The sequence below is a fragment of the Rhinoderma darwinii genome, chromosome 6 (assembly GCF_050947455.1).
Source record: "Rhinoderma darwinii isolate aRhiDar2 chromosome 6, aRhiDar2.hap1, whole genome shotgun sequence".
NCBI classification, from domain to species: domain Eukaryota; kingdom Metazoa; phylum Chordata; class Amphibia; order Anura; family Rhinodermatidae; genus Rhinoderma; species Rhinoderma darwinii.
In genome coordinates this window covers 135436320-135461174 of record NC_134692.1, presented here as the reverse complement: position 1 = coordinate 135461174, position 24855 = coordinate 135436320, and the positions used below count along the sequence as shown (strand labels likewise).

Below are 24855 nucleotides of genomic sequence, written 5' to 3'. Positions count from 1 at the left end.
CATGAATTATTAAACAAAATAATAAATGTAACATGTTTTTTTTTACTCACTTTTCCTTTTTTAGGAGGTCTCCGTCCATGACTGCCATGCTAACTGGCCTCTTGCGTTCCATGACACTAAACTCGTAGTGCATAGTGTCATTATTTTGATGACCTGCAGGAGCAGCCGCGGCAAAGGCACCGGAAACGTTAAAATCCAGTTCTGAAACAGGAGATGGAGGACCAATATAAGATAATGAATGTTGCACAGAAAATAAAGTAATTAAAAAAACGGAGGCATAACTTTAACAGCGCCACCACGTCCATGGGATGTGTGTGGTATTGCAGCTCAGCCCCATTAATCTCATACTGTATAGGTGACCTGTAGAAACATGGTACCTTCAGGGAAGAACCAGTCAGCGTGCTGTATAATGGGCTCAATGATGGTCACAACGTGGACAGAAGTCGCTGCAGCCATTTCCGCCAGTGTTCTGCAAAATGAAAAACATTTTCAATCAGTAGCACAAGACCGCCACTAGAGGGAGCACACTGTAGATAGTTTTTTTTCTTTTAGTCTCATTGATTTCAATGCTATCTGTATAAACCAATCTTTCGTTTTCTCCCCCTAGTGGCGACCTTATGCTATAGAAATTTATCTATTTAACAAATCTGGAACACATAGAAACAGTCTCGGAATCAGGGAAACTGAGCAAAGAACTCTCATACAATATAGAATTCATGCAAAAAAAAAAGCAATGAAGGTGACACTTTGTATTAATCCAACATTTAATAATTGCTACTTGCGTCCTCTTAAAACAATGATAACATTTGTTTGTTCAATGGAATGTTAACAAAATGAAGACACAGCGATGATAAGCGGGAGAGAACCATTGTAGAATAAATTATACGGCGAGGGGAACGTGCCAATTATACGTATGTGAACAGATGCGGGTGAGCCCATACACGGCATGCTGAAAATTAGAGAGAGCGCATGAAGTATATCCAAGATGGAAAACCACAGGCCTGGGAAAAGCAAACTGACACCCGAACCGCAGCACCCCACATTCCCCTCCTGCCACAACACTGTTTATAGCGAGCTATCCCTGACGGGGACACATAGTTACATGATCGCCTCCATGGATGTTGGGGTGTGACTGTAGTAGCCAGGGAGAAATGTGAGAATTACCAAAACAATATATAATAAAGAGCAGATCAGATATAGATTCCCTCTCAGTCCAGTGGGCGGTCCTACTGAGTGATTGACAGCCATCTCTTTATGCAGAAGGCTGTCAATCATGCAGTAGGACCGCCTACTGGACACAAGCTCAGAGCGAATAGGGATTTCAATAAATGTCGTGTTATACTGAATCTTTTCCCATAAAACTGTATATCAATCTGATCAGCTCCTCCGCTCTATAGCAAGCTGCCTGCAGAGAAAGCTCATGTTTAATGTCACAGATCCCTATAAAGGGGCTCGATCTCAGGGTTACGTAACCAGTAGTAAGAATGCTGCCACTTTGTAAGATGTCTACACGGACAATTCGGTTTCTGAGGGGACAGCGGCTGTATGAATGTGATTTGTTTAATGGAATTGTTAACTAGTAAGGATCTATTACAAAGACGAAGCAGAGAACCCCTTTAAGATAGACGAGAGGCCACACTTTGCAGGTACATTGTAGGACAGATCAGTCAGCATGCAGGCTGAATGTGGCCGTCAATTATCAGACACCCTCACTGAACTCCACTATATGGCAGTAGTCTCCAAACTTTCTCTCAAGCTGTTGGGGCACTACAACTCCCAGCCTGCACTACAACTCCCAGCCTGCACTACAACTCCCAGCCTGCACTACAACTCCCAGCCTGCACTACAACTCCCAGCCTGCACTACAACTCCCAGCCTGCACTACAACTCCCAGCCTGCACTACAACTCCCAGCCTGCACTACAACTCCCAGCCTGCAGGGCACGACGAAAGTTGCAGTACGATGACAGCTCGAAAGTCAATGATTAGAGAAGACTGTTATATGGAAACACTTCATATAGGACGACTGACTCCATTATTATGTGGCCCCGTTTACATAAATTTGGACGTCGCTGGTCGCGAGGGATGTTGAGCCAGAATAGCCTGTGACTTCTCCCCTTAACACTAGTCGAACAGTCCAAAGCGTTTTCGGATTTGTAGCCCTTTCCTGTCTTACTACTCACCCTTCATGGTTTGACCACAGAAGATTTGGACCTAGTACAATTGCAATATTGCTGGGTGTCATCTTGTTCACGTCGCTGCTCTGGCTCAGCTTGGCCAAGAACTTCACCAGATACCTGAAGAACAGGTGGAGTAATGTTATATAACAAGCGGGATAATAGATGGCCACGGATAAGCGGCATTCACATTGGCTCAGGCCATAAGGTTAAAACCATGATACCATAGGGTGGCCACACTATAAAAGCCTAGACAGGAGCCTGACTTTACTGGTGCCTGATCTTCTTGTGCTGCAAAACTCTCGACATCCTGATGGCCTGTTATATATGCATGTACATTACAATCCTCACACGGGATTCATTAAAGTCCACCGATTAACACAACGTCGCTTTTAGGTTCAAAGTTCAGCACTGATTAATTTCCTAAAATATCTTCATAGTTCTCTGCAATCACCACTAGAGGGAGCTTACAGTTTTATTATTGAGTACAACTAGCAAGTTGTATGCAGAAATCTCCCCCTAGTGGTGACTGCAGGTAGACAGAATTTTGTCATTTGACTATGTCTATGCGATATGGAGCTCTGTATAAAAAACAAAACAAAAACAGAGCCCTGACCGCTATAAAGATATATTTTTTAATTAATCAGCACGGAATATTGGACTTCAGATTAATGGTGCTCAAGTGTGGATATTCAGCATTATGGTATTTGCATTTTAATGCAATAAAGTGTCTTCTTTCCTAACATATATGGGTAATACCCAGGTTTTATCTTCTCAAACCGTCCACCAACCACCGAGAGTAAAATCCGCTTATCTTGATTATTACCAGGGCAGAAAAGCCTCCTACCTGAAGTTTTCAAAGTTGGGCTTGGGTAGTTTCTGACACACAACCCACAAGCTCTGCAGCTTTGTGTTCTGGTCTTGGATACTGTAAAGAAAAGTATATAAAAAGCGTCAGAAAAAAGTCAAGAAATGAATGATCCTGATTGGTGGACCAACATAATAAGAAACAAATAGTGATATCACATACTATCATTAACCAATAGAATAACAGATGAGACGCGTTATATGCCGTAAATGCACATTTATTACTTCCGATAGACTTGATATGCAGCTACTTAAAGGCTATGTACACCTATCCTTGTATATTGTGCAATTTTCTAAATACTTTTTGTAAAAAAATTTTTTACTTTTTGATATACAGCTGCTTTGTATCCTGTATACAGAGCAGCTGTATCGTGCGCGGAGACCTGAATCTGTCAGGTCAGCGGCACTGACAGGTTCAGTGTCAGCCAATCCTACGTGTCTCTAACACGCAGGATCCAACTGTAATCGATCACATAGAAGTTACGAACTTAGATGTGACACACAGGACCGGCTGACACTAAACCCGTCAGTGCCGCTGACCTGACGGATACAGGTTTCAGCGCTGGATACAGCTGCTCTGTATACAGAATATAAAGCAGCTGTATCACAAAAAGCAAAAATAATTTTTAATAAAAAGTATTTAGAAAGTTGCCCAAAACACACGGATAGGCATTTTAATAAAAAAAACACACGATTTCAAAGGTGTACATAGGCTTTAAATATCAGTCACGATAGAGATCAACCAGGTGTAATGCCTAATGTAATCACAGGGGGCGCTACATGACAAGGAATACACGTGTCATGTGCTGCCCCCTCGGTCCATGCACTAGGCATAACACAATGCATGAGTTTTTTTTTTACTGGTGTGACGGGAGCAACACGATGCTTTGTAATGGCGATACAAGCTGCTGTGTAGCCCCCATCACGCTGTATTTGGACGATGCAGGGGGACACACTGATCAGTAGAATTGCCTGCATTATTCTGCCTGCGTTTAGACTGCTCACTCTATTTAGACCTCACTAGAATTTGCTGCAGAGCTTTATAAATAAATGAGATTCTTCTTACTTCCCAGCAGCGATCCACTCATCATACAGGGCGAAGGTCATCAGAGGTTCTGGCAGCTCGCGAAGGTAAGACTTTAATGCCCCTTTAAAGAGAATAACACAAAAAAATATTGTGGGCAGCGATCTTCAAAAAAAATAAAAATAATGCTGTAAATCCATAGATATGAATATATAGGAGCTAGATTATGATGATTTCATTTGATCAATTTAGTAATAATTTGGTCACTAGGGGGTGCTGTAACATTGCAGTGTCTGCTGCTACAAATGTCAACTCATCTAAAATAAGCAGATCGGAGACACTTGTCAATCCAAAGACATTTTTTTTATTAGAAAATCATAACCTTTAGGACTTGTACTGTGCATAGTTTTTAGGGAGTTTGTTTTCCTTAAAAGTCCTCAAGGCGGAGGTTTGTTTTTTTTGTGTGTTTATTTTAGGAGTTATATCAGATTAGAAAAAACATAGCTGCTTTCTTCCAGAAATAGTGCCACTCTTGTCCATAGGCTAGGTCTGGTATTGCAAGTCAGCGCCTTTCACTTGAATAGGGCCGAGCTGTAATATCAAACACAGCCGATGGACAAGTGACGAGCTATTCTAGAAAGAAAGCAGCCATGTTTTCTTAATTTCACACAAACATCTTCAAAAGACATGAGATGGACCTCGACCATGGTTGACAATGGTCAAGGTCCACGTTCCAAGACTTCTGCCAATTCCTAAATAAAAGGGTCTGTATCTCCTCAGAGCGATTATTTCTGTTGCTTACATAGCGCCGACGTATCCTGCAGCCCTATACAGATATGTCATCATTCACTGTCCCCAGTGGGGCTCACCAACTAAATTCCCAATCTGTAAGTTTTTGGAGTGTGTGAGAAAACCGGAGAACCCGGAGGAAACCCACACGAGCATGGGGAAAACATACAAACTCCGCGCAGGTGTTGACCTTGGTCGAATCCAGGACCCCCACGCTGCAAGAAAACAGTGCTAACGACTGAGCCACCATGATGCCGAGATTTTGATCTCAGACACACAAGCGTTCGATATACTGTGCCAATATCTTCCCCATGGCTCATATTCAGCATTATCTGGCCCCTGTGGAGCGAAGAATGACAATTTTCCAATCTAAAACATTTAAAAAAAAACTTCACTGCCAAGTATTTTTCTTGGACTGTAGCTGGAATCAGAGGGAATTCACACCTATGAGAGAGATTTTATCTCCATGAATCCAGAAACACAATTCAGCAAAGCCCCTGGGCTGTTACGTGAACGATCTGCAGATAATGGAGGTGCAATACTAATCTACGTCCGTCCCTCACCTGCCACAGCGTGTGGGTCTGAGTAAAACTCTTCCAGGTGAGATGTGGAACAGTCCAGAGCGGCTTTTAGTTTCTTCAGTTTGGAGGCCCCCGCGGCTATCCTGAACAATCCCTGAGGAAATAATAGGGTTGGCTGTTAAAGTTTACAACACGTAATAAAGCTAAATTCCATTAATCCAGAGCCTAATCATTCAAAAATCCTGCTGATCTGGCATACAAGAGGGTGAATAATCCTATGCCAAATGAGTATGAAATTCCAGACACAGACAGATGAACAGATGTCGGGGCAAGAATGTGAATTTGGGTAAAGGAAAGCGGGCAGAAAAACACGCTGATATGAGGAGCTCCCCACCTCTTCCTTCATCCCAGTTTCAAGCAGCATCATCACACAGGCTTCAATAGGAATAGCAATATCCCGCGAACTGCGCTTCAAGTGCTCCTCTAGTGCCGTCCCGAACGCCGGCTTCTCCGTCCACTTATCTGGTGAAAGGAAAGACGTGATGGAGGAAGAACCAGATGAAATGCTACAGGACAACTAAATCATATAGCACTATATAGAAAATCAGACGCAGATCATAAAGGAAGCAAAGAATCCCCAGGTCAGGCCTGATTCACATGAGCGTTTGGTGCGTGATATACGGTCCCATGTCAGCCGCATTTCCAGGACTGAACACCGTGCAGGGAGCCGGGTTCCTAGCATCATAGTTATCTATGACGCTAGGAGTCCCTACCTTGCTGCGGAAAACTCTCCCGTACTGTAATCATGTTTTCACTACGACACAGTTGTCCGGCAGCGAGGCAGGGACTCCTAGCATCGTACATAACTATGACGCTAGGAGCCCGGCTCCCTGCACTGTGTTCAGTCCGGGAAATGCGGCTGACATACGGACCATATATCATTGACTGAACATGCTCATGTGAATCCGGCCTAACCAACACTGGGAAATACTGGCACTGATCCTGTGTCTATGTTATATATCCATGTGTCTACAACTATTCACTGGCAGAATACAACCCACTCATTTCCACCCCGCAGCTCCAGTCACATTATAAAATAATCTTTCCCTTTTTAAGGGTAACTAAACTTTTAAAAAACTTTTGACATGTTAGAAGTTGTGATCGGTGGGGGTCCAAGCACCAAGACCCCCAACGCTCAAAAGAAGCGGCAGAAGCGCTCGGGTGAGTGCTGTGCTGATTTGTTCTTAATCGGCTTTCCTTGAATAGTTGAGCGAGCAGTGTACAAACTCATACTTCCCATTGAGCTTGTACACCGCTCCGAGGAAAGCCGATCAGAAACGAAGCGGCTCTCCTGAGCACTTCTGCTGCTTCGTTTTAGCGATTGATGGGGGTCTCAGTGCTTGGACCCCACCGATCAAAACTTCTGACATGTCAAAAGTTTTTTTTAAAGTTTAGTTACCCTTTAAGGGCTCATGTACATGGCAGAGCTGTATACACCGAGGCTGTACGGAAGTGCACAGAGCTGCTCGGCGTAAGAGCCAGATTTACTGTTTTTTTTTGCAGTCAGACATATGGAGGTACAGCAGAGACCCCATGTACATCTATAGCAGCGCTCCTGACATGTCTTTTTTAGTAAATATTTGTATTCCCCATGAAACAACAATTCTGGAACATCTTTTCTTTGAACTCTACATTGTGCCGTTCCTCTGTTATTCCTCCTGAAACTGACAAGGTGAATGGTAACTCCCAGTTGTAAATTTACTCATACATTGCCAGGAGGAAAAACAGAGGAACAGCACAACACAAAATAATTATTTCACGGGGAAAACAAAGTATTTACTAAAGCAGACCTGTGAGGAGAGCTGACCGGTCCGCTATAAGAAATAAAGAGGCATCAAAATAGTAATAGAAATGACAGAATAAAAAGAGTGGAAATGTGAAAATTAGAGAGACCAGCAGGAAACAGAGCAACCTCCGCTCTGTCAGTGCCCGACTACAGGTGGCACCGAAGAGCAAGAATGGCAGAGCTCCGGCCGGTCAAGGCGCTGCCCCTTCTGGGTCCCAGAGAGTAAGAAGCACACGCAGGAGACGCCGTGCTGGAGGGGAAGATCAAGCCAAAGCTGAGAGGGGTGCAAGAAGCCAGGCGGCTGGGAATGGTTACCTTGCTGGGCCTGGATTTCAGGCAGTGCTTTTTCTAAAACAGCTAGTGCTCTTCTATGGTATTCTGCTTGTGCCTCTAATAACTGAAGATATAACCCACAGACAGAGAAACAAAAACACAATGAGGCAAGTGAGAGACACGAGTGAGATGTAGAGACCTACGAAACACACAATGCAATCTATGTCTGCTAAGAAAACAAGTCAGTCAGCGCTGGTCTCCTAGAAGAAGAAGCACCCTGTTATCCATCATCCAGCGCTAGGTCCAAGCTGCCGTCCAGGACCATAAATAACGGAGGTGCACATAGAGGGGTCCCAAAGTATTCACTAAAGGTGTTGTCTGAGATTAAGAAAAAATATTTTTTTCTTCTAGAAACAGCGCCGCTCTTGTACACAGGCTATATCTGGTATTGCAGCTCAGCCCCGTTCAATTGAACATTGTAATAAAACCCATAGACAAGAGTGGCGCCGTTTGTGAAACAAAAAAACAGAATCTTTTTTAAAATAATCTCAGACAACCCCTTAAAGAACTCTAAAAGACTAAATAAGTAGTTACAATGGGAAAAGCTTCTTAACGAAGTTTCCCTTTAAAGTCCTTTATGTAAAGCAAGAAACACCTATTGAACCTGCCAGACCAGTCTGTCTGTATATGAAGTCAAAGAGGCCCAGCCAACTTTTCTTCTACATTCACGTTTCATCCCTGTCAAAAATAATATAAAACAAGGATTGCCTTATACAAGTTCCTAAAGGTCTACCATGATGTACGCGGTGTATAGGAGCGCTCCAGGGGGACTTGCGTGTAACCACAATGGTTCCCTACAGGTCAAAATGTCTTACAAAAAATCCAACATGGCCGTAATTCTTGCCATCAACGCAACTACCTGTTTAGGGAAATCTACGTTTAACGTGATTCGCGGTATTTCCACCATTTACCAAAAGTCACTGTGGGGCTTTAAATATTTCCATAGCTTGAAAATATAACTTTGAAGCCAACTACATGGAAATGAAAAAACAAAAGACAAAACAAACAGGGGAGCCGCTTTGTAAAGGGGGGGGGGGGCGCGCATTTACGCATCCAGCTTTTAAGGGATTTTTATGATCTATTTGGCTTTCGCTTCGATCCTGCGGGTCGTGAGGCCGCACTAAAATTAGAAAAGAGCTGACATATCGGCTTTACATTTCAAAACATCTGTAAATAAAGGTGTGTCGTCGTTTATGGGCCTTTCATTACCTGCGTGCCCTTTCCTCGTACTCTCAGCTCTACATCAAGTCAGTGACAACGTCAAGAAAGAGGGAAATAATAATAAAAATAAATGACCCCAATGATGTGATGACTCTCCTTGTGACATGGGATGGGTAACATTACATGATGGCACATTTACATCCGAATACATCATATGAAGACAAATAGAAATGTCTGAATTTAGATTATCATCAGAAATAAAAACCCTGCATGAGAAATGTGCGACCGCCCACAGTTTCCCCTGAAGATCAGTCACTCGCCAAGTGTTTCAGCTGCTGGAACTACTTCTCATTAAGGCCCCGTGCGCACGACCGTATTCTTCATCCGTAATTACGGACACATTCATTTCTATTGGCCACGGACACTTTTCCGTATTTTTACTGATGAGTGTCCGTGCTGGAAAAATGTATAGAACCCGTCCTATTCTTGTCCATGCTCTCCCATAGAAGCCTATTGGCGCTTCCGTAAATACGGACGGCTACGGATGTGCATCTGTAAACCGTCCGTATTTAGGGAAGCGTTGGTATGCAACACGTTGGCATCATTTGCAGCCTCCCTCTTTTTTTTTATGGATAAGTTACGGATTAGTATTTACAGATAGACATTCTTTAAAGGAACACTCCGGGAAAGCAGATACACGGTTATGCCTAGTGCAGGGCCTCAGGGGGCGGTGCATGACAAAGGACACAATACAGAATCCCTGTGTCATGCTCCACCCCTCACACCAGCACTAGACACAACCCAGTATCAGTTTTGCCCAGAGTGTTCCTGTAAACAAGCTGCTGGGAGAGGTACAGTAAACAGCCCACTCTCTTCTAGAAGTGTGATACAAGAAGATGTTAGAGGACCCGTCACCTCTCCTGACGTGTCTGTTTTAGTAAATAATTGTATTCCCCATGAAATAACAATTCTAGAGCATTTGTCTTTAAACTCTACATTATGCAGCTCCTCTGTCATTCCTCCTAGAAATTTAGGAACACATTGACAACTGGGTGTAACCAGTTAGGGGGGGGGGGGGTGTCCCTACACAGACTGACACTAGCCAATCAGTGCCGACAGTCAATTTATTAATACATTTCCAGGAGGTGCAACAGAGGAACAGCACGATGCAGAGTTCTAAGAAAACATGTTCTGGAGTTGTAATTTCATGGGGAATATAGATAAGTCAATGATTAGATCAGTAGCGGACTTACCGTGACAAAAAATTGACCGTATTCCCCTTCCTTAGAAAGAAAATTATACATATCAGCTGCCAGCTGATCCTGCAAGAAGATCGGGAAATGGGGGGTCACGGTTACATAAAGAAATATTCACATACCTACATATAGCATCTATACAATCAAACAAGCCCACATATGCAGCATCTATATAATATTATATGGAATATCTATATAGTTACATATGAACATATATGCGTCTATATAAACATAGCAGGTCATATATGGACAACCAATATAATATAAGGCCATATAGATACACACATACCGCACATATATTACGCAAACCATACATCACGATACCGCCCTAAACCACCCCCCACGTGGCCGTTATATAATACTATAGGCACTGGTGTCTTTCTTTGGCGTAGGCTCACCTTGCATTGTTCCACTTTATTCTCCGCTTCTTCCATCTCTTCTCTTAGAGAGTCCAGCTTCCCCGGCTGCATTTGGAAATTTGTATTTGAGGATTTCTGTGCTTGGTTATACCTGCAAATAAAATGTAAACCTATTAGATTGTATTGGACGGACGACATATGGCAACATGGCAGGGATATAAGGATGAAGAAAACCAGTAGGGGGCAGCACAGGGACCTCTATATAATGTCATTCATTAGCTTAACAGGGTATTGTAATTAAAGAGAACCCCAAGATATGATAGATGTACAATAGGGGAGGGTCCCACCTCTGTGACCCCAGCAAACAATAGCGGAGGGCGCAATCAGGGGGAGACAAAGTGAAGAGGGGGCCGTGCATGCTCGGACTAGCACGCTGAGGTTTTTACGGAACTTCCGTAGACTACATTGGAGACCATGGCACACATTCATGGCCGGCTTTCCACTGGTCTCTTATATATGCCCTTTGGCTATGGACCACACAGTGGGTGTGAGGTGGGAGCCGATTCCTTTCCTAGAAGTGGGTCGCAGAGGTGGCATTAACTCTTGTAGTTTGAGTGTCTCTTCAACAAAACCCCCCCCCCCCCCCCTCACCTTGCCCGGGCAGAATCCATGTCTAGTACTAGCTTAGCCAGCTGCTTCCTCTGCTTCTGGATGTTGGGGATGTCAACCTGGAGTGAAAAGTGTGGAAGACACAGATTGCTTAAAGATGCAGCAATGAAAATAAAAATGACTCATCAAATGAGCACTATTAGCAGTAGTAGAAGGCTCCTTGCACACGTAGCAAATTTGTTGCGAATTTTCGATCCGGGTTTGCGGGTGGAAAAACTGCAGCGAAAGACTTAAAAAAAAAAAAATCTAATTATTATTCTCATCCCACATGGTGGTCCCCAGGATGCTCATTCTGTTCCAGATGTTAACGGTGGGTTTCACCCAATGTAGAAATGGTAAAATCCACACGTGTGGATTTTACTGCGGAAACACTAAAGTAAAATATACTTTGTGTGTGGGTATCTATAAGTCTATGGGGATAAGAAATAGTTTTTGTAACTGTATGAGATCCTGTCATGTCTGTATTCATATACGACGTTACTTTAAAATTCTGCTGGTTGCCCTTGGAAACCGACAGCAGTTGATCTCCACAGTGTCAGACGTGATCTAACAGCTTGGCTCTGAATGCGTAATTATCATATGAGCCCCCACGTTACACTGATCCAACACCTCTTCCACATGACCGCAATTGGGCCGTGAAAAAGGGTCCGTGTGTTGGCCATGGTACAGGTGAACGGGACTCCTGGCATCACAGACATTTCTAATGCTGGGAGTCCCTGTCTCCCCACGGAACGTCTGTAAAATGATATAGTACAGAACAGCAGCTCCGTGGGGAGGAAGGAACTCCCAGCATTAGAAATGTCTGTGATGCCAGGAGTGCCGTTCACCTGTACCACGGTCGGGGCAGGAAAACTGGCCGTCACACGGACCGTTTTTCACAGCTAGGTCGCGGTCGTGTGAAAGCGCTGTAAGGCAACAAGAAACCAGCAGAATTAGGCTTTAGAGAAAAATATGCAACAAAGTCAGATACATTAGGCAAAAAAGAAATAAAAAAATGATGTGAAGATCGCCAAACTCTGCTTATGTTTGACATATACGTTAAACGTAGGCAGTGGCATCTGTAACCCATAGGCTAGAACGGTATCAGTTTAATACGTCATGAACTCTCACGACCCTTTTCATAACGTCTCTGTTAAACGGATACCATTATAGCCTATGGGTGATGGAGGTCATTGTATGGCATCCGTTTAACGCCTCCATCACCCATAAGCCCACAACGGCATCCATATAACAGATACATCATAAAAGCAGTTGAGAAGCCCTTGACAGATCTATTTAACAGAATCCTGCGACTCCTTTAGGCTCCGTCTTACGATGGCTATGGGCACGTTTAGCGTGTACGACAGGAGCTTTCCCGACATACAGGCTAAACGTAAACATAAAAAAGTGATGTAAGAGCTTCACTGAAATTTCGATGTAGACGTGAACTATGGAATATAGTAAACAGTGGATTTACCTCGGTCATCTGGTTTAGGGGCTCTAAGATGTCCTTTTCAACTTGGAATTCATGCTGAGAGAGCTCTTGGGCCAGCCGCTGCTCTGCATCTCCACATGAGTATAATGTCTTCCTGCAAAACAGAAATATTCTGATCAGTCTACTACAGAAATGTGGCTGTGACCTCCCGCAAGTCAGTGGAAAGCCGACCATAACATATAGGTAGCGAATTCCACTGCCCCATAATGCTGGGATTGGCCGAGAATGCAGGTCTATTTACAAAGGAAGAAAAGGGCCGGCTCTAGGGCCACGTGGACCCTCGCAGCAAAATAGTCACAGCGGGCCCCCTTTAACCTCGTTTTTTGCCAGTTATTTTCAAAAAATTTTGTACAGCTGGCAAGAGGACTTATTTTTATGCTTTTGCCTTCCTACTTTCCAACATAACTTCTTATGTTTACATAGTTGTATGGGGGGGGGGGGGGGTCATTTTTTTTTTTAAGCACCATTTTGCAATACATATAAGTAAGCGTTAAATTTAGATTAACTTATTATAGCAAATATGAGTATGTTATTTACGGTTTTGCAAAATTTATTTAATCGTAGAGACGAGGTAAAAATAGGTAGAACAGGGTTTAGGTCTGCCCTGTTCTATAGAGAGGTGCGGGCTCCAGCGGTGGGATCCGCATGTGACATTTATGACATATCCTGTGGATAAGTCATAAAAGTCCCTGATAGGAAAACCACTTTAACAGAAATATAAAGATGCATCCCCCGAGCATCAGAAAAGTGGGGGGAAGGGAGGCCCTCCACCGATGTCAAAGCAGTGCTGGGAGAGTGGTGTAGGAGTAGTAACACAGCAGCGTCCGTCCGGTGTAGTTTCTGTTTCAGAGAAACCACACAGGACTTAAATGTAGATAGTAGTGGGTCCCTAGTCCTTTAGTGGGCCCCGGCACCTGACCTACCTTGCCGGGTGCCGAAGCCGGCCCTGGGAGAAGGATAAGCCACAAAGCGCCACTTATCTCATGGGGAACAAAGGATTGGGCAAGTTAAAATCCAACATAGCCGATCCTTGTTCTCCCGGACAGCAGAGGCGGGTGGGGCTGCCCCCATAAACAATATTGGTAATTGGTACGGGATTCTGCTAACATTTTGTAGATGTTTACAATCAGAGGAACTTACCCTAAAAGGGTTTCATCGCTGAGCTGAGCGCATCCATCTATCAAGCACTGGGACACTCCCATAAGAGGCAACTTTTTCTGCAAGAAGAATAAAGAATTAATCTGGAGATTTCTAAAATGTGTCAGAATTTCTTGACATAAGAATCTAGAATACAAGATGTCTAGAAAACCTGGGCGTCTATGTGTGTGTATATATATATATATATATATATATATATATAATACACACACACACACACACACACGCGTTAGAAATATTGGCTGCAAAGGGCAAAACCACTTTTTCCTAGGCGCTGGTATTCATATATGTCCCGGTCTATGTTTATTACGGTCACTACCAGGTGGGTACTTTACTTACATATCTCTTCTCAGGGTCAGTGCCAGGCGGCACCTGCAAACAGCTGAGTAGTTTCTTGTGGGCATTGTGGCAGACAAACCTCACTGTGTCCAGTCGTCTTTCAATCTATAAAAAGACAAGAGAAGACATCAAGATTGACTTTCTAATATATATATATTTGCTTGCGGTCAGTGAATGGGAACACTGGTTTACATTCAGAGGCAGCAGGTCTTGTACATACCTAGTCACGCTCTCAGCTGAGAAGTTGAATGCTGTGCTATTTTGTTAGGGAATAACGGATTCCATCTCCTTTCCGTCATGGTGTCTATTAAAGGCAACAGATCCAGCGTTTCAGGTTTTATATTGTTCTGCTCCTAGGACGGAGCAGAACAAAAGGAAAACCAGACCGCAGATGTGAACGAAGCCTAAACTTCAGACTGATACATTGTAGCAAACTACCAGAGAGATTTGAGCAGATACTGATGTATTTAGCACACAGAGCATTGCCTGGACTGGATACAATCCTATTCACTTCTCAGCAGGGAGCAGGACTAGGTAAATGACAGGTTTGCTGCTTCTGAATGCAAACAGTGTTTTCATTCACTGACAGCAAACACATCTTGAAAATGTTGAGAAATGTAAGCTTTTTGTTTATACAGTGAAAAAAACTTTAGCATAAAACCTCCACATTATTACTCCCCCAGGTGGCTCTAATTAGACCGCTGATGTACCCCTGCATGTCCCCACACCTGGTGCAGGCCTTGATAAGTGTGTCATGCTCCGCCCCACAGGCTCATGCTATGTATTGTATGTAATGGAAAGCCTTAAAGGGAGTAGCAACATGGCAGTCTGCTGAGGCTGAGCGACAGCCAATAGAGGATCGGTGGTGGATCTCCTGCGCGGAGCTACTAGGGATACACCAGGAGTCCAGACAAGGTCCAAGTGAGTTCACATGGTAAACCCAAAAAAAAAAAAAAAGTGAAGACGCACACCGGCGACCCCACTTGCACTTTACAGCTTGCAATCATCTGCAGTTTTGCATTTAATTAACCCTGGATTTGCTGTAGGAAAGTGTATGAATGAACCCTAATAAAACAGACGACTGAAAAACGTCCCTTCTTTTGAAACTGAAGGCGATTAACAAAAGTGGAAGAAAAAGCAAAGAGACTTGTGCTGTGTTTCCAAGCCGCAGACAGAACATCACATGGTACTAGAGATCTGCTGCAGAAATCCCACTTAATCCATTGGAAACGTCAAACAGAACAAAGCTAAAGAGGAAAGTATTTCATATCAATGTTCACGCTGCACATGAACTTAGAAAACTCGGGGGAGCCCTGCAGAGAGGAGCGCACTCCATCCCATCAGCCTCCCACAAATCACTGCTCCAGTTTGGACAACCCCATCTCCGATTGTAGGTCCTCGACGGACAAAATTGACGGCGGTGGGGAGGTTGCTCCTTGGATGCAATAAACTTTTACAACCACTTTGGACAGCCCGTTTCATGCCACAGGTCCACTAGTCTAAAGCCGATTGTGCCGGGGCTACTGCCATGGCTAGGATATGCGGTCACTTACTGATCGATTTACATATGACTGCTAAGACCCTCACCATTCAACAGGAGAAAGGGGCCAAAGCCCCATCACATTTTTCCCCGCCAAGTGCTGTTCAAAGAACTAAAAGTGAAAGGGGCTGGGTTGCAGTACCTGCACAGTACATGGACAGGAGTGGCGCTGTGCAGGGAAAAATTCGGAAGAAGCCGTAATGCTCCGCTGAGCGCCAAGGCCCCTTCATTCTAGCAAACGGTGGAGGTGCCAAAGGTGGGACTCCCACTGATCGGGGAGTAATAGCATATACTAGCCATAAGTGGTCAGTTGCTTGGGTGGGAAAAAACCCTTTTAGGATGACACCCCTTGAAATCAAGGGGCATACGCTCTGGGTGACAGAACTGGCGCCCAAACAGGGGGGGGGGGGATACTCCCTATATGCCCTTCATATGCCCGAATGACCTAGTTTGAATTGGATAAAAGCCATCAACCTTTTTTTTGTCAGTGAAAGAGTTAATCCTTCTCTCTTTTTCTATATAAAAAGTGAATTCTCCACCTGCCCAGAGCGTGTACTTGGTCCAGGGATAGTGACTCAGACTTGGCAAGGAATAGCGTGAGACACAAATCCAGCCAAGTTATGATGGAGGGAAGTGAACTATAATCAGCACAGGTCTTAATCTGGAAGAAGCAGCGGCTCCTAGTGATAAGGAATCTGCATGTGACATCTGACAGAGAGCGCCCCGGTCCTTGTACACAGCGGACACAGGAGACAGTCACCATGGAGATCTAGCAGTAAAACACTCAGCAACAGAACCCGCAAAGCTCTCAATGCAGAATTCATCCACGAGGCGGCTCTCAAGTTACTGCAATTTAACTAAATAATTTAATAGCATCCAACCTGTGGGACTAAAACCTCCAGCATGCCCTGACAGTTGTGGCTGAGAAGTGAAGTTTAGCAACCAGGGACAGTTATCCTGTACTGATCCGGAGTTACAGCCTGTATTATACTCCAGAGCTGCACTCACTATTCTGCTGGTGGAGTCACTGTGTTCATACATGACATTACTTATCCTGAGTTACATCCTGTATTATACTCAAGAGCTGCACTTACTATTCTGCTGGTGGAGTCACTGTGTACATACATTACATTACTTATCCTGCACTGATCCTGAGTTACATCCTGTATTATACTCCAGAGCTGCACTCACTATACTGAGGGTGGAGTCACTGTGTACATACATTACTTATCCTGTACTGATCCTGAGTTACATCCTGTATTATACTCCAGAGCTGCACTCACTATTCTGCTGGTAGGGTCACTGTGTACACACATATATATATATATATATATCTCATCCAACATCTGGCAGTTATTTTCAGTTCATAATCAGTCTGCACATTTCCATGGTATCGGACATGCATGATATTATAGGAGGCCCGTGGGCTGGATGTAAACTATTTTTGCACAATTCTAAGCCGTCTTTTTGTAAAGCAGCCGCTAGTCACTCAAGTCCCTTATCTGCAAGGTAACAATCTGTACCAGGTTCTCATGGATGGAATGCGGCCTAATGTGGGAGCTGCTGCAATCTCCTCAAAGCATGTGAACAAGTCTCCAAATCACATTATAAAGAACACCGGTAATATGGAAAAATACATGTTCTAATCCACGTTCTTGTACATAGGGGCAGTATTATAGTAGTTATATTCTTGTATATAGGAGCAGTATTATAGTAGTTATATTCTTGTATATAGGGGACAGTATTATAGTAGTTATATTCTTGTATATAGGGGGCAGTATTATAGTAGTTATATTCTTGTGTATTGGGGCAGTATTATAGTAGTTATATTCTTGTATATAGGGAGCAGTATTATAGTAGTTATATTCTTGTATATAGGGGGCAGTATTATAGTAGTTATATTCTTGTATATAGGGGCAGTATCATAGTAGTTATATTCTTGTACATAGGGGGCAGTATTATAGTAGTTATATTCTTGTATATAGGGGCAGTATTACAGTAGTTATATTCTTGTATATAGGAGGCAGTATTATAGTAGTTATATTCTTGTATATAGGAGGCAGTATTATAGTAGTTATATTCTTGTATATAGAGAGCAGTATTATAGTAGTTATATTCTTGTATATAGGGGGCAGTAATATAGTAGTTCTATTCTTGTATATAGGGGGCAGTATTATAGTAGTTATATTCTTGTATATAGGGGCAGTATTATAGTAGTTATATTCTTGTATATAGGGGGCAGTATTATAGTAGTTATATTCTTGTATATAGGGGCAGTATTATAGTAGTTATATTCTTGTATATAGGGGCAGTATTATAGTAGTTATATTCCTGTATATAGGAGGCAGTATTATAGTAGTTATATTCTTGTATATAGAGAGCAGTATTATAGTAGTTATATTCTTGTATATAGGGAGCAGTATTATAGTAGTTATATTCTTGTATATAGGGGGCAGTATTATAGTAGTTATATTCTTGTATATAGAGGCAGTATTATAGTAGTTATATTCTTGTATATAGAGGCAGTATTATAGTAGTTATATTCTTGTATATAGGGGGCAGTATTATAGTAGTTATATTCTTGTATATAGAGGCAGTATTATAGTAGTTATATTCTTGTATATAGAGAGCAGTATTATAGTAGTTATATTCTTGTATATAGGGGGCAGTAATATAGTAGTTCTATTCTTGTATATAGGGGGCAGTATTATAGTAGTTATATTCTTATATATAGGGGGCAGTATTATAGTAGTTATATTCTTGTATATAGGGGGCAGTAATATAGTAGTTATATTCTTGTATATAGGGGGCAGTATTATAGTAGTTATATTCTTATATATAGGAGCAGTATTATAGTAGTTATATTCTTGTATATAGGGGGCAGTATTATAGTAGTTATATTCTTATATATAGGGGCAGTATTCTAGTAGTTATATTCTTATATATAGGGGGCAGTTGAGGAACTTGTTTGAAGAGCCAAAATGTGCTTAGAGTTTTTGAGACTCCTCTTCACAGTTTATACAAAACAAACCATTTAGCAATGGACAGAAAAAGCTCCATCCTCAGGGATGATGGAAGGGTTATTTAAATTGGAGGTGAAAGTAGTATGTAAGCATTTTTTACAATATTTTTCCTACTTTACTCTGTTGGAATCCGTTCCCACCTTTGGAAACAAATATATGGACCTTATTTACATCCATAAGGATGCACAATAGCAAGAGGTAACATAACGAACTTTAAATAGTCTATAACGCCCCTAACAAACTAGAACCCGACTTATCAAGCAAATAAAAGCTAGATTAAAAAAAATTGTTCGAGAAAATAAGAGAAAAGAAGGTTGGAAACAATAGAAACCGCAGCCAAGCTGTGCGGATGATTCAGCCGGAGCAGTCCCACACCCTGCCTGCTGCTTGAATTGTAGGAAAGCAGTGGATTGTTCTTCTCTTCTCAGCTCCTGTTTGTCACCAGTCTGGAAAGAGCTCAGTGGAAAAGCTGCCCAAAAACAACACCGGGATAGAGGCTTACGCACAAACACATGGCCGGAGCCAAAACTATACTAGTCATGGTGTGGAGATCCAGTTACTGCACTACAGGTACCAGCAATCCTCCAGGCCATGTTCATACAGCAGCCTTTCTTTAGTCTTACATTCTGGCTGCTGCGGTGCAGATACGCAGCTGTGAACAGGACTAGCAGAGAGGCGGTCACTCTCCATTATACTGAACGGGAGATGCAGAAACAGCTATTCATAGTGGACACCGACTCTGCTTCTGTGGCAACCTCTTCCCAGGAGCCGGGCACCCCCATTTTTGGGTTCTGCATGGTCCCAGAGGTCAGGTCTAGGTATTTCTATGCCAAGATTTTTGTGGTTTTTTTTCTTTAAGCCCTTAATGACCAGGCCTGAAAAGGCTTTAAAAGGGGTTGTCCACTACCAGACAACTGAGGACCTATCCACCAGATTTAGTCATCAGTACATGATCTGTGGGAGTCCGACACCCGGACCCCACACTATTAATCCGCTCCGGCTGCCTCCGGGGACACCGGACGTACATGACGGAAGCAGTTGGCTCGGGCCACAGAATAGCCGCCGAGCTGCAGTATTCAAGTGAATAGGGGCAGAGCTCCAGTTCAGCAACACGGCCGCTATGCTATGTACGGAGCCAACTGCTTCCGGCTCCGTACATCGCTTAATGGGTAACATCACTCGGAGCCCACAGGCCACCGGAGCAGCTTATCGGTGCGGGGTCTGGGTGTCGGATCCGCACCGATCATATATTGATGACCTATCCGGTGGATAGGTCATCAGTTGTCTGGTAGTGGACAACCCCTTTAAATGACCCGCTACATTTCTTCATTTTTGCCTCTGTCTTTCAGCAGCCATAACTTTATTTCATTGATGTGGCGGTATGAGGCCTCGTTTTATGTGGGAGGATTTGTATATTTTTACTACGCAGTTTGGGGGTTATAAATAAATTACTGCGTAGTTTATTTTTGCAGCGTATATAAAGGAGTGATTTGAATTTATTTTTTTTACCATTCACGTTTTGTTAAATAACCTGTTTTTCTGGTTATTAATTAAATTATTATAATTAATTCTATGTTATTGTGGTCGTGTAGATATCTAATATATGTACATTTATCGTTTTTATTTAATATATGCAATAAAATATATTTTATACTTTTTTGTGAAATATTTTTTTGTCTTACATTTTTTTTAAATCCTAATAAAGGGATAACTTTTTAGCAATTTTTTACTTCTAATCGCTAATACATTACACTATGACACAGGCCGCTCTTAGGGCAACACATAGTGATCCCTAACAGCAGGCATACTGAACAGACAGCTCCGGGATCCTTTATAGGTCCTCAGAGTGTCCAGTGATGTGATCGAAGATCCACTTTGATCATGCTGCAGTCATGGAATGCGGAGATGAAAGCATTAAAAAGCCGGGATCGGAAGTTTCTAGCCGTATTCCGGAGGCTGCTCTAAGCACAGGATCGGTTAGTTACAGCTCTTCACAGCACGAGCGCTCACTATAGCACTGAGAAGCCTTTTCTAAATTGACATCAAAATACAGTGAGCGGTCGGTAATGGGTTAAACTGTAGCCCTGTCCCTGGTGTTTTATTTGTGCATTAGTAGAAGTTTTCCCCTGAAGATTTCATTCCAGTTAAACTGCATTTGGTATCATGATGCAACTTTTCATAGAAATGTTTCCTAGAACCGCAGCTATCAAAAATAATGCGGCTATTGATTGTGGCAAAACCAGAGCGAAAAAAATGCAGATACTAATAGGGAGTTTTCGCCATGGCTTTTGAGGTGTCAAGAACCTTCGCTCATATGTTAGGTGATAATTTGTAGCAATTCCCTAATATACTTCTATTATGAAATTTTAAAAGGGGTTGTCCAAAAAAACACATGCATCCCCTATCCACAGGATAGGGGATACATGTGGGATCGATGGGGGGTCTAACCGCTGAGCGATAAGGAGAATGGGGAATCTAAAGCTCCCGAGGTGCTCTATGAGAAGCTTGGGACTTCCAGGGTCTGTCTCCGACAGCTCCATAGAAATGAATGGAGTGCCGGTCACGCATGTGCACAAGCGCTCTAATAATTTCTATGGAGCTGCCATACACACAAGCCGGATACCGACCCCGGAAGTTCCAAGCTTCTCATGGAGCACATCTCTGAGGATTGTCCAGGGTAAGAAAAACATGGCTGCTTTCTTCCAGAAACCGCGCCACACCTGTCCATTGGCATTGCAGCTCAGCCCAATTGAAGCGTATGAGACGGAGCTGCAATACCACACACTACCTATGGACAGGTGTGGCGCTGTTTTTGGTTAAAAAAAAAAAAAAAAAAAGACAGCCATGTTTTTCGAATCCTGGACAATCGTGTTTAATTCTCTGCAGTGACTCATCTCAGGTGGTCAATAGCCAAATATCCTTCAGGTCAATTTAGAGAAGCTGTTGTGAAAGCCGTCTGCAGATCTCACCAGGCGCCTCTCCACTCCCCTCCCGCTCAGGTGTTGTGAATGGTGACGAACCAGGTGATGGCGCCATGGAGCGCAGGTAGAGGGGATTTTATTTCCCTGCAGCTGCTCTACTCTATCACTTATAAGAGAATAAATAGGAGTCCTAGGTAATTGCTGTAAAGGCAATTCCCTAACATAAAAGTGAAGATTCACCAAAGGTTGAGGCGTTCGTAGTGTGTGAATATCAGTCTGTGTCGGGTTACTTACATTTAGAAGATCATCGCTCAAAACTTCTGTCTTTTCCGCTCTGAAAAAATAAAAATAAAGTATATATGTCAGTATAGCTTGGGTATAATACGGGCGACTCCACAACAGAACAGAGATTATAAACTGATGCTAATGTACAGCACGGCGCCACATACAATATAAATGTTTACGTGACACGAATAAAAAGCAGTCGCCATTCATATAAACACGAGGAAACATCTACATGTAAACCCTTCACGTGAATCCAGCTCCGGGCCATTTATAAAAGGGCAATATATACTACACCGGATGGATCATGTATATTGCGTCCTCTCCAGGGCTGGTTTAGCAGACTTTGCTGGTCATCATTAACCCACAGCTGCGACGTATGCCACTGCAAGGACAAAGTGTCACGCTTCGCCAATTGGCTCTCATTGTTAAAAAAAACACGTTTTCATTAGAATGGCGCCACAGACTACACTTTCCTATAGAGAGAAAAAATAAATAAAAAAGTGTATACTAACTATTACTAGCCCAGCGTATTCCAAAATTACACCCTTTTGCATACGCCGGGTGAATCCGGCCCCATTGGTTCGTTCGGCATCTGCTCCAGGAGCTTTTCCAGTGCCCACGCCAAATGTAATTAAAATATAAAGTGTGAATAGAGTCTTAGGCCTAATACATTTATATGGCCCCATGCACACGACTGATGTTCACGGATCCGTGTGGGAGCCGCAAAAACTCAAGACATGTCATTTTACTGTACGTATTTGCGGATCACGTGACTTACTCAAGGGTTTGGGACAATCTGCGGACTTCAATCAATTCCAGCCGTTTTTTTTTTTGCGGATCCTTGAACACTGATGACACACAGATGGTCAACGGAAGGTTTTATGCGGACAAATAAACCGCAAATATAGACAACGGATCCGTGGTTTTGCGGACCGCAAAATCACCACGGCCGTGTGCATTAGGCCTTACAGTACATTATGGTCAATGGCTACAAACAGTATAAAGCCCTCTTGCTGATTGACCAAGATGGATCACCTGTCCAGCTCCTAATAGCCGATCAGGGACCCTTCCAATAATAGCGGCACATATACATACATAGAGCTCCCGTTTCCTGTCACCCCCCAATCATTAACGGGATACGTGATAAGTTAAGGTACACGTTAAAAAACACATATGTAGTAATTGCATAAATAGCAGTTCCCTAATATAAGGCGATTACTTCCCTAAAAGAGTGCACACAATAGTTTGCATGGCAGTCCTGGATATTATACCTACTCTGCTTGCTTAGTCTTTGCCCAAAGTCAACTAAAAGTCAGCCATAGGATTGTAAGTGTAACTCGCGGGAATTTGACAACCGGCCTTTCAGGTATAGTGGTCACCTGAGGAGGCAGGGGGGCGCTGTAGACCCGAGCCTCCTCCTGTGCACAGTCCTGCTCCTTATATCGGAGGCTGCACAATGTTTCGCACACATACACGTATAAGGTTTCGGCAGTGTATTAATAATGTATGAGCCAGGTCAAAAAACTTTTCACTCCAGTATAACAGAGGGCGTATAGTGACCCTCTCAGGTGTTACATGGGAGCGGTTCTCTCCAGCCTGGATCGTTTCTGCTGCAAAACAAAGAGAAACAATGGAGGAATCCCCAGCATTTACCGTGAGACTTCTGGGACAAGTCCAGGCCCCGTCCTTAATAGTAAACAGGAGAACGAATGACAAACATTGTATCTCTTTCTTGCTCCAAAGAATCAGATTCCTTTGCATTTCCTTATTTTTATGAACATTCTATTTGCTACATTTTAGCATTTGCAATATTTCCTATACAGATAGATCCTCACGGGTATCAAAGCGTACGGAGTTACTATACTTGAAGGGAACCGGTCACCGGCATTTCATCTTCTGACTCTCCTCCACCCTCGCTGGCCGCTGCCGTCAGAAGTTCATTGCCGTTATCCCCGCTCCTAAACTCCTCCTCCGACCGTAAATAACCGTCTGAAAACGTTCTGCGCCTTTTATGGTAATAATCCGCCCGTCTCGTTCGTTCCCCTTCTTATGCTCGCCCACAGCCAAAAACTGGCCCGCCCTGAATGCCGAAATCTCATCTGAGATAGCGCGCATGCGCCCGTCATGTATGGTCCGACATCCTTCCCTGCTTCGTCCGGGCCTCAAATCTAGTTACTGCACATGCGCCGCTATGATGTCACGTTGTGCGCACGCACCAGAACATCAATGCGCAAGCCCGGGATTTCATGTGTACTGGGGGAGGCGGGGAGCTGTCAATCAAACGTAAGGAGGCGGGGCAAACTCAGAAAGGCTTGAGGAATGAAGATATGACTCTTATGCTCATTAGCATACGGTGCGGGAACACTAAAAAAAAACGGAATACTAAAGATACAGAGCCGACTTAGAAGATAATTATAGGTTACATAAAAATGATTTTACACCCACCACCACCAGGTATTGCTGGTTTAATAGGGGAAATGCTGGTGACCGGTTCCCTTTAAAGGAGACCCACCAGAAAAAATGCATAGAAGGAAGGTCCTATAGAGGACATTACAATGTGAGAAGCTTTTTTCAATACCTTATTTCTATGAGGAGATCTAAACGCTTGAAGTGTCAGGCCCAAACCCTGAGGCTGCACTACTGAAAGGATCTAATGTCAGCATGGTCATAGAGAACTGGTTCTAAATCACCACCTACATCAATATCTACATCCTACTTGGCTTGAATGTGTCTAGATGTTGATGTGGGTGGTGGTTTTATTTTTTTAAGTCAGCAAAAATATATTCCCTCTAAAGAAGAGACTGCTGGTTAGATTGAGAGGAAATTGACCCATGTCTAGGGCTAAAGAGCAGACAGAGCAGGAACATGTATGCTGAAATCCAACAGACCCGATTCTTCTTTCACCCTACAGCTGCCGTCGGGAAAGGGTCAGGAGACCCCCCAAAAATACACAGTAGATAGTCGGCTGGATGTTTTAATTAACGTATATGGGCACCCTTAGGTCTCGTGCACAGGGCGTGTTACCGATCTGTGTTGTAGGGATACGTTACATGATCTCCATAGTCTTGCATTGCACATTGGGGACAGTTCAGTGCATGACGGAGGCCAATAAAG

General features: G+C 43.2%; 1 protein-coding gene across 2 annotated transcripts in view; it reads right to left on the bottom strand.

Moving 5' to 3' along the window:
* ARHGAP17 (Rho GTPase activating protein 17) overlaps positions 1-24855 on the bottom strand; it is a 78975-nt gene that overhangs the window by 15773 nt on the left and 38347 nt on the right. For both annotated transcript variants that reach the window (XM_075830518.1, XM_075830519.1), the window contains exons 2-16: positions 21751-21790; positions 13973-14077; positions 13616-13692; positions 12458-12569; positions 10984-11060; positions 10372-10483; positions 9971-10039; positions 7539-7620; positions 5772-5899; positions 5420-5531; positions 4110-4191; positions 3024-3104; positions 2183-2296; positions 378-469; positions 51-201 (exon numbers count right to left, since the gene is read on the bottom strand). In XM_075830518.1, the coding sequence (XP_075686633.1) occupies positions 51-201; positions 378-469; positions 2183-2296; positions 3024-3104; positions 4110-4191; positions 5420-5531; positions 5772-5899; positions 7539-7620; positions 9971-10039; positions 10372-10483; positions 10984-11060; positions 12458-12569; positions 13616-13692; positions 13973-14077; positions 21751-21790 (1434 nt within the window). The remainder of the gene's footprint in view (positions 1-50; positions 202-377; positions 470-2182; positions 2297-3023; positions 3105-4109; positions 4192-5419; positions 5532-5771; positions 5900-7538; positions 7621-9970; positions 10040-10371; positions 10484-10983; positions 11061-12457; positions 12570-13615; positions 13693-13972; positions 14078-21750; positions 21791-24855) is intronic.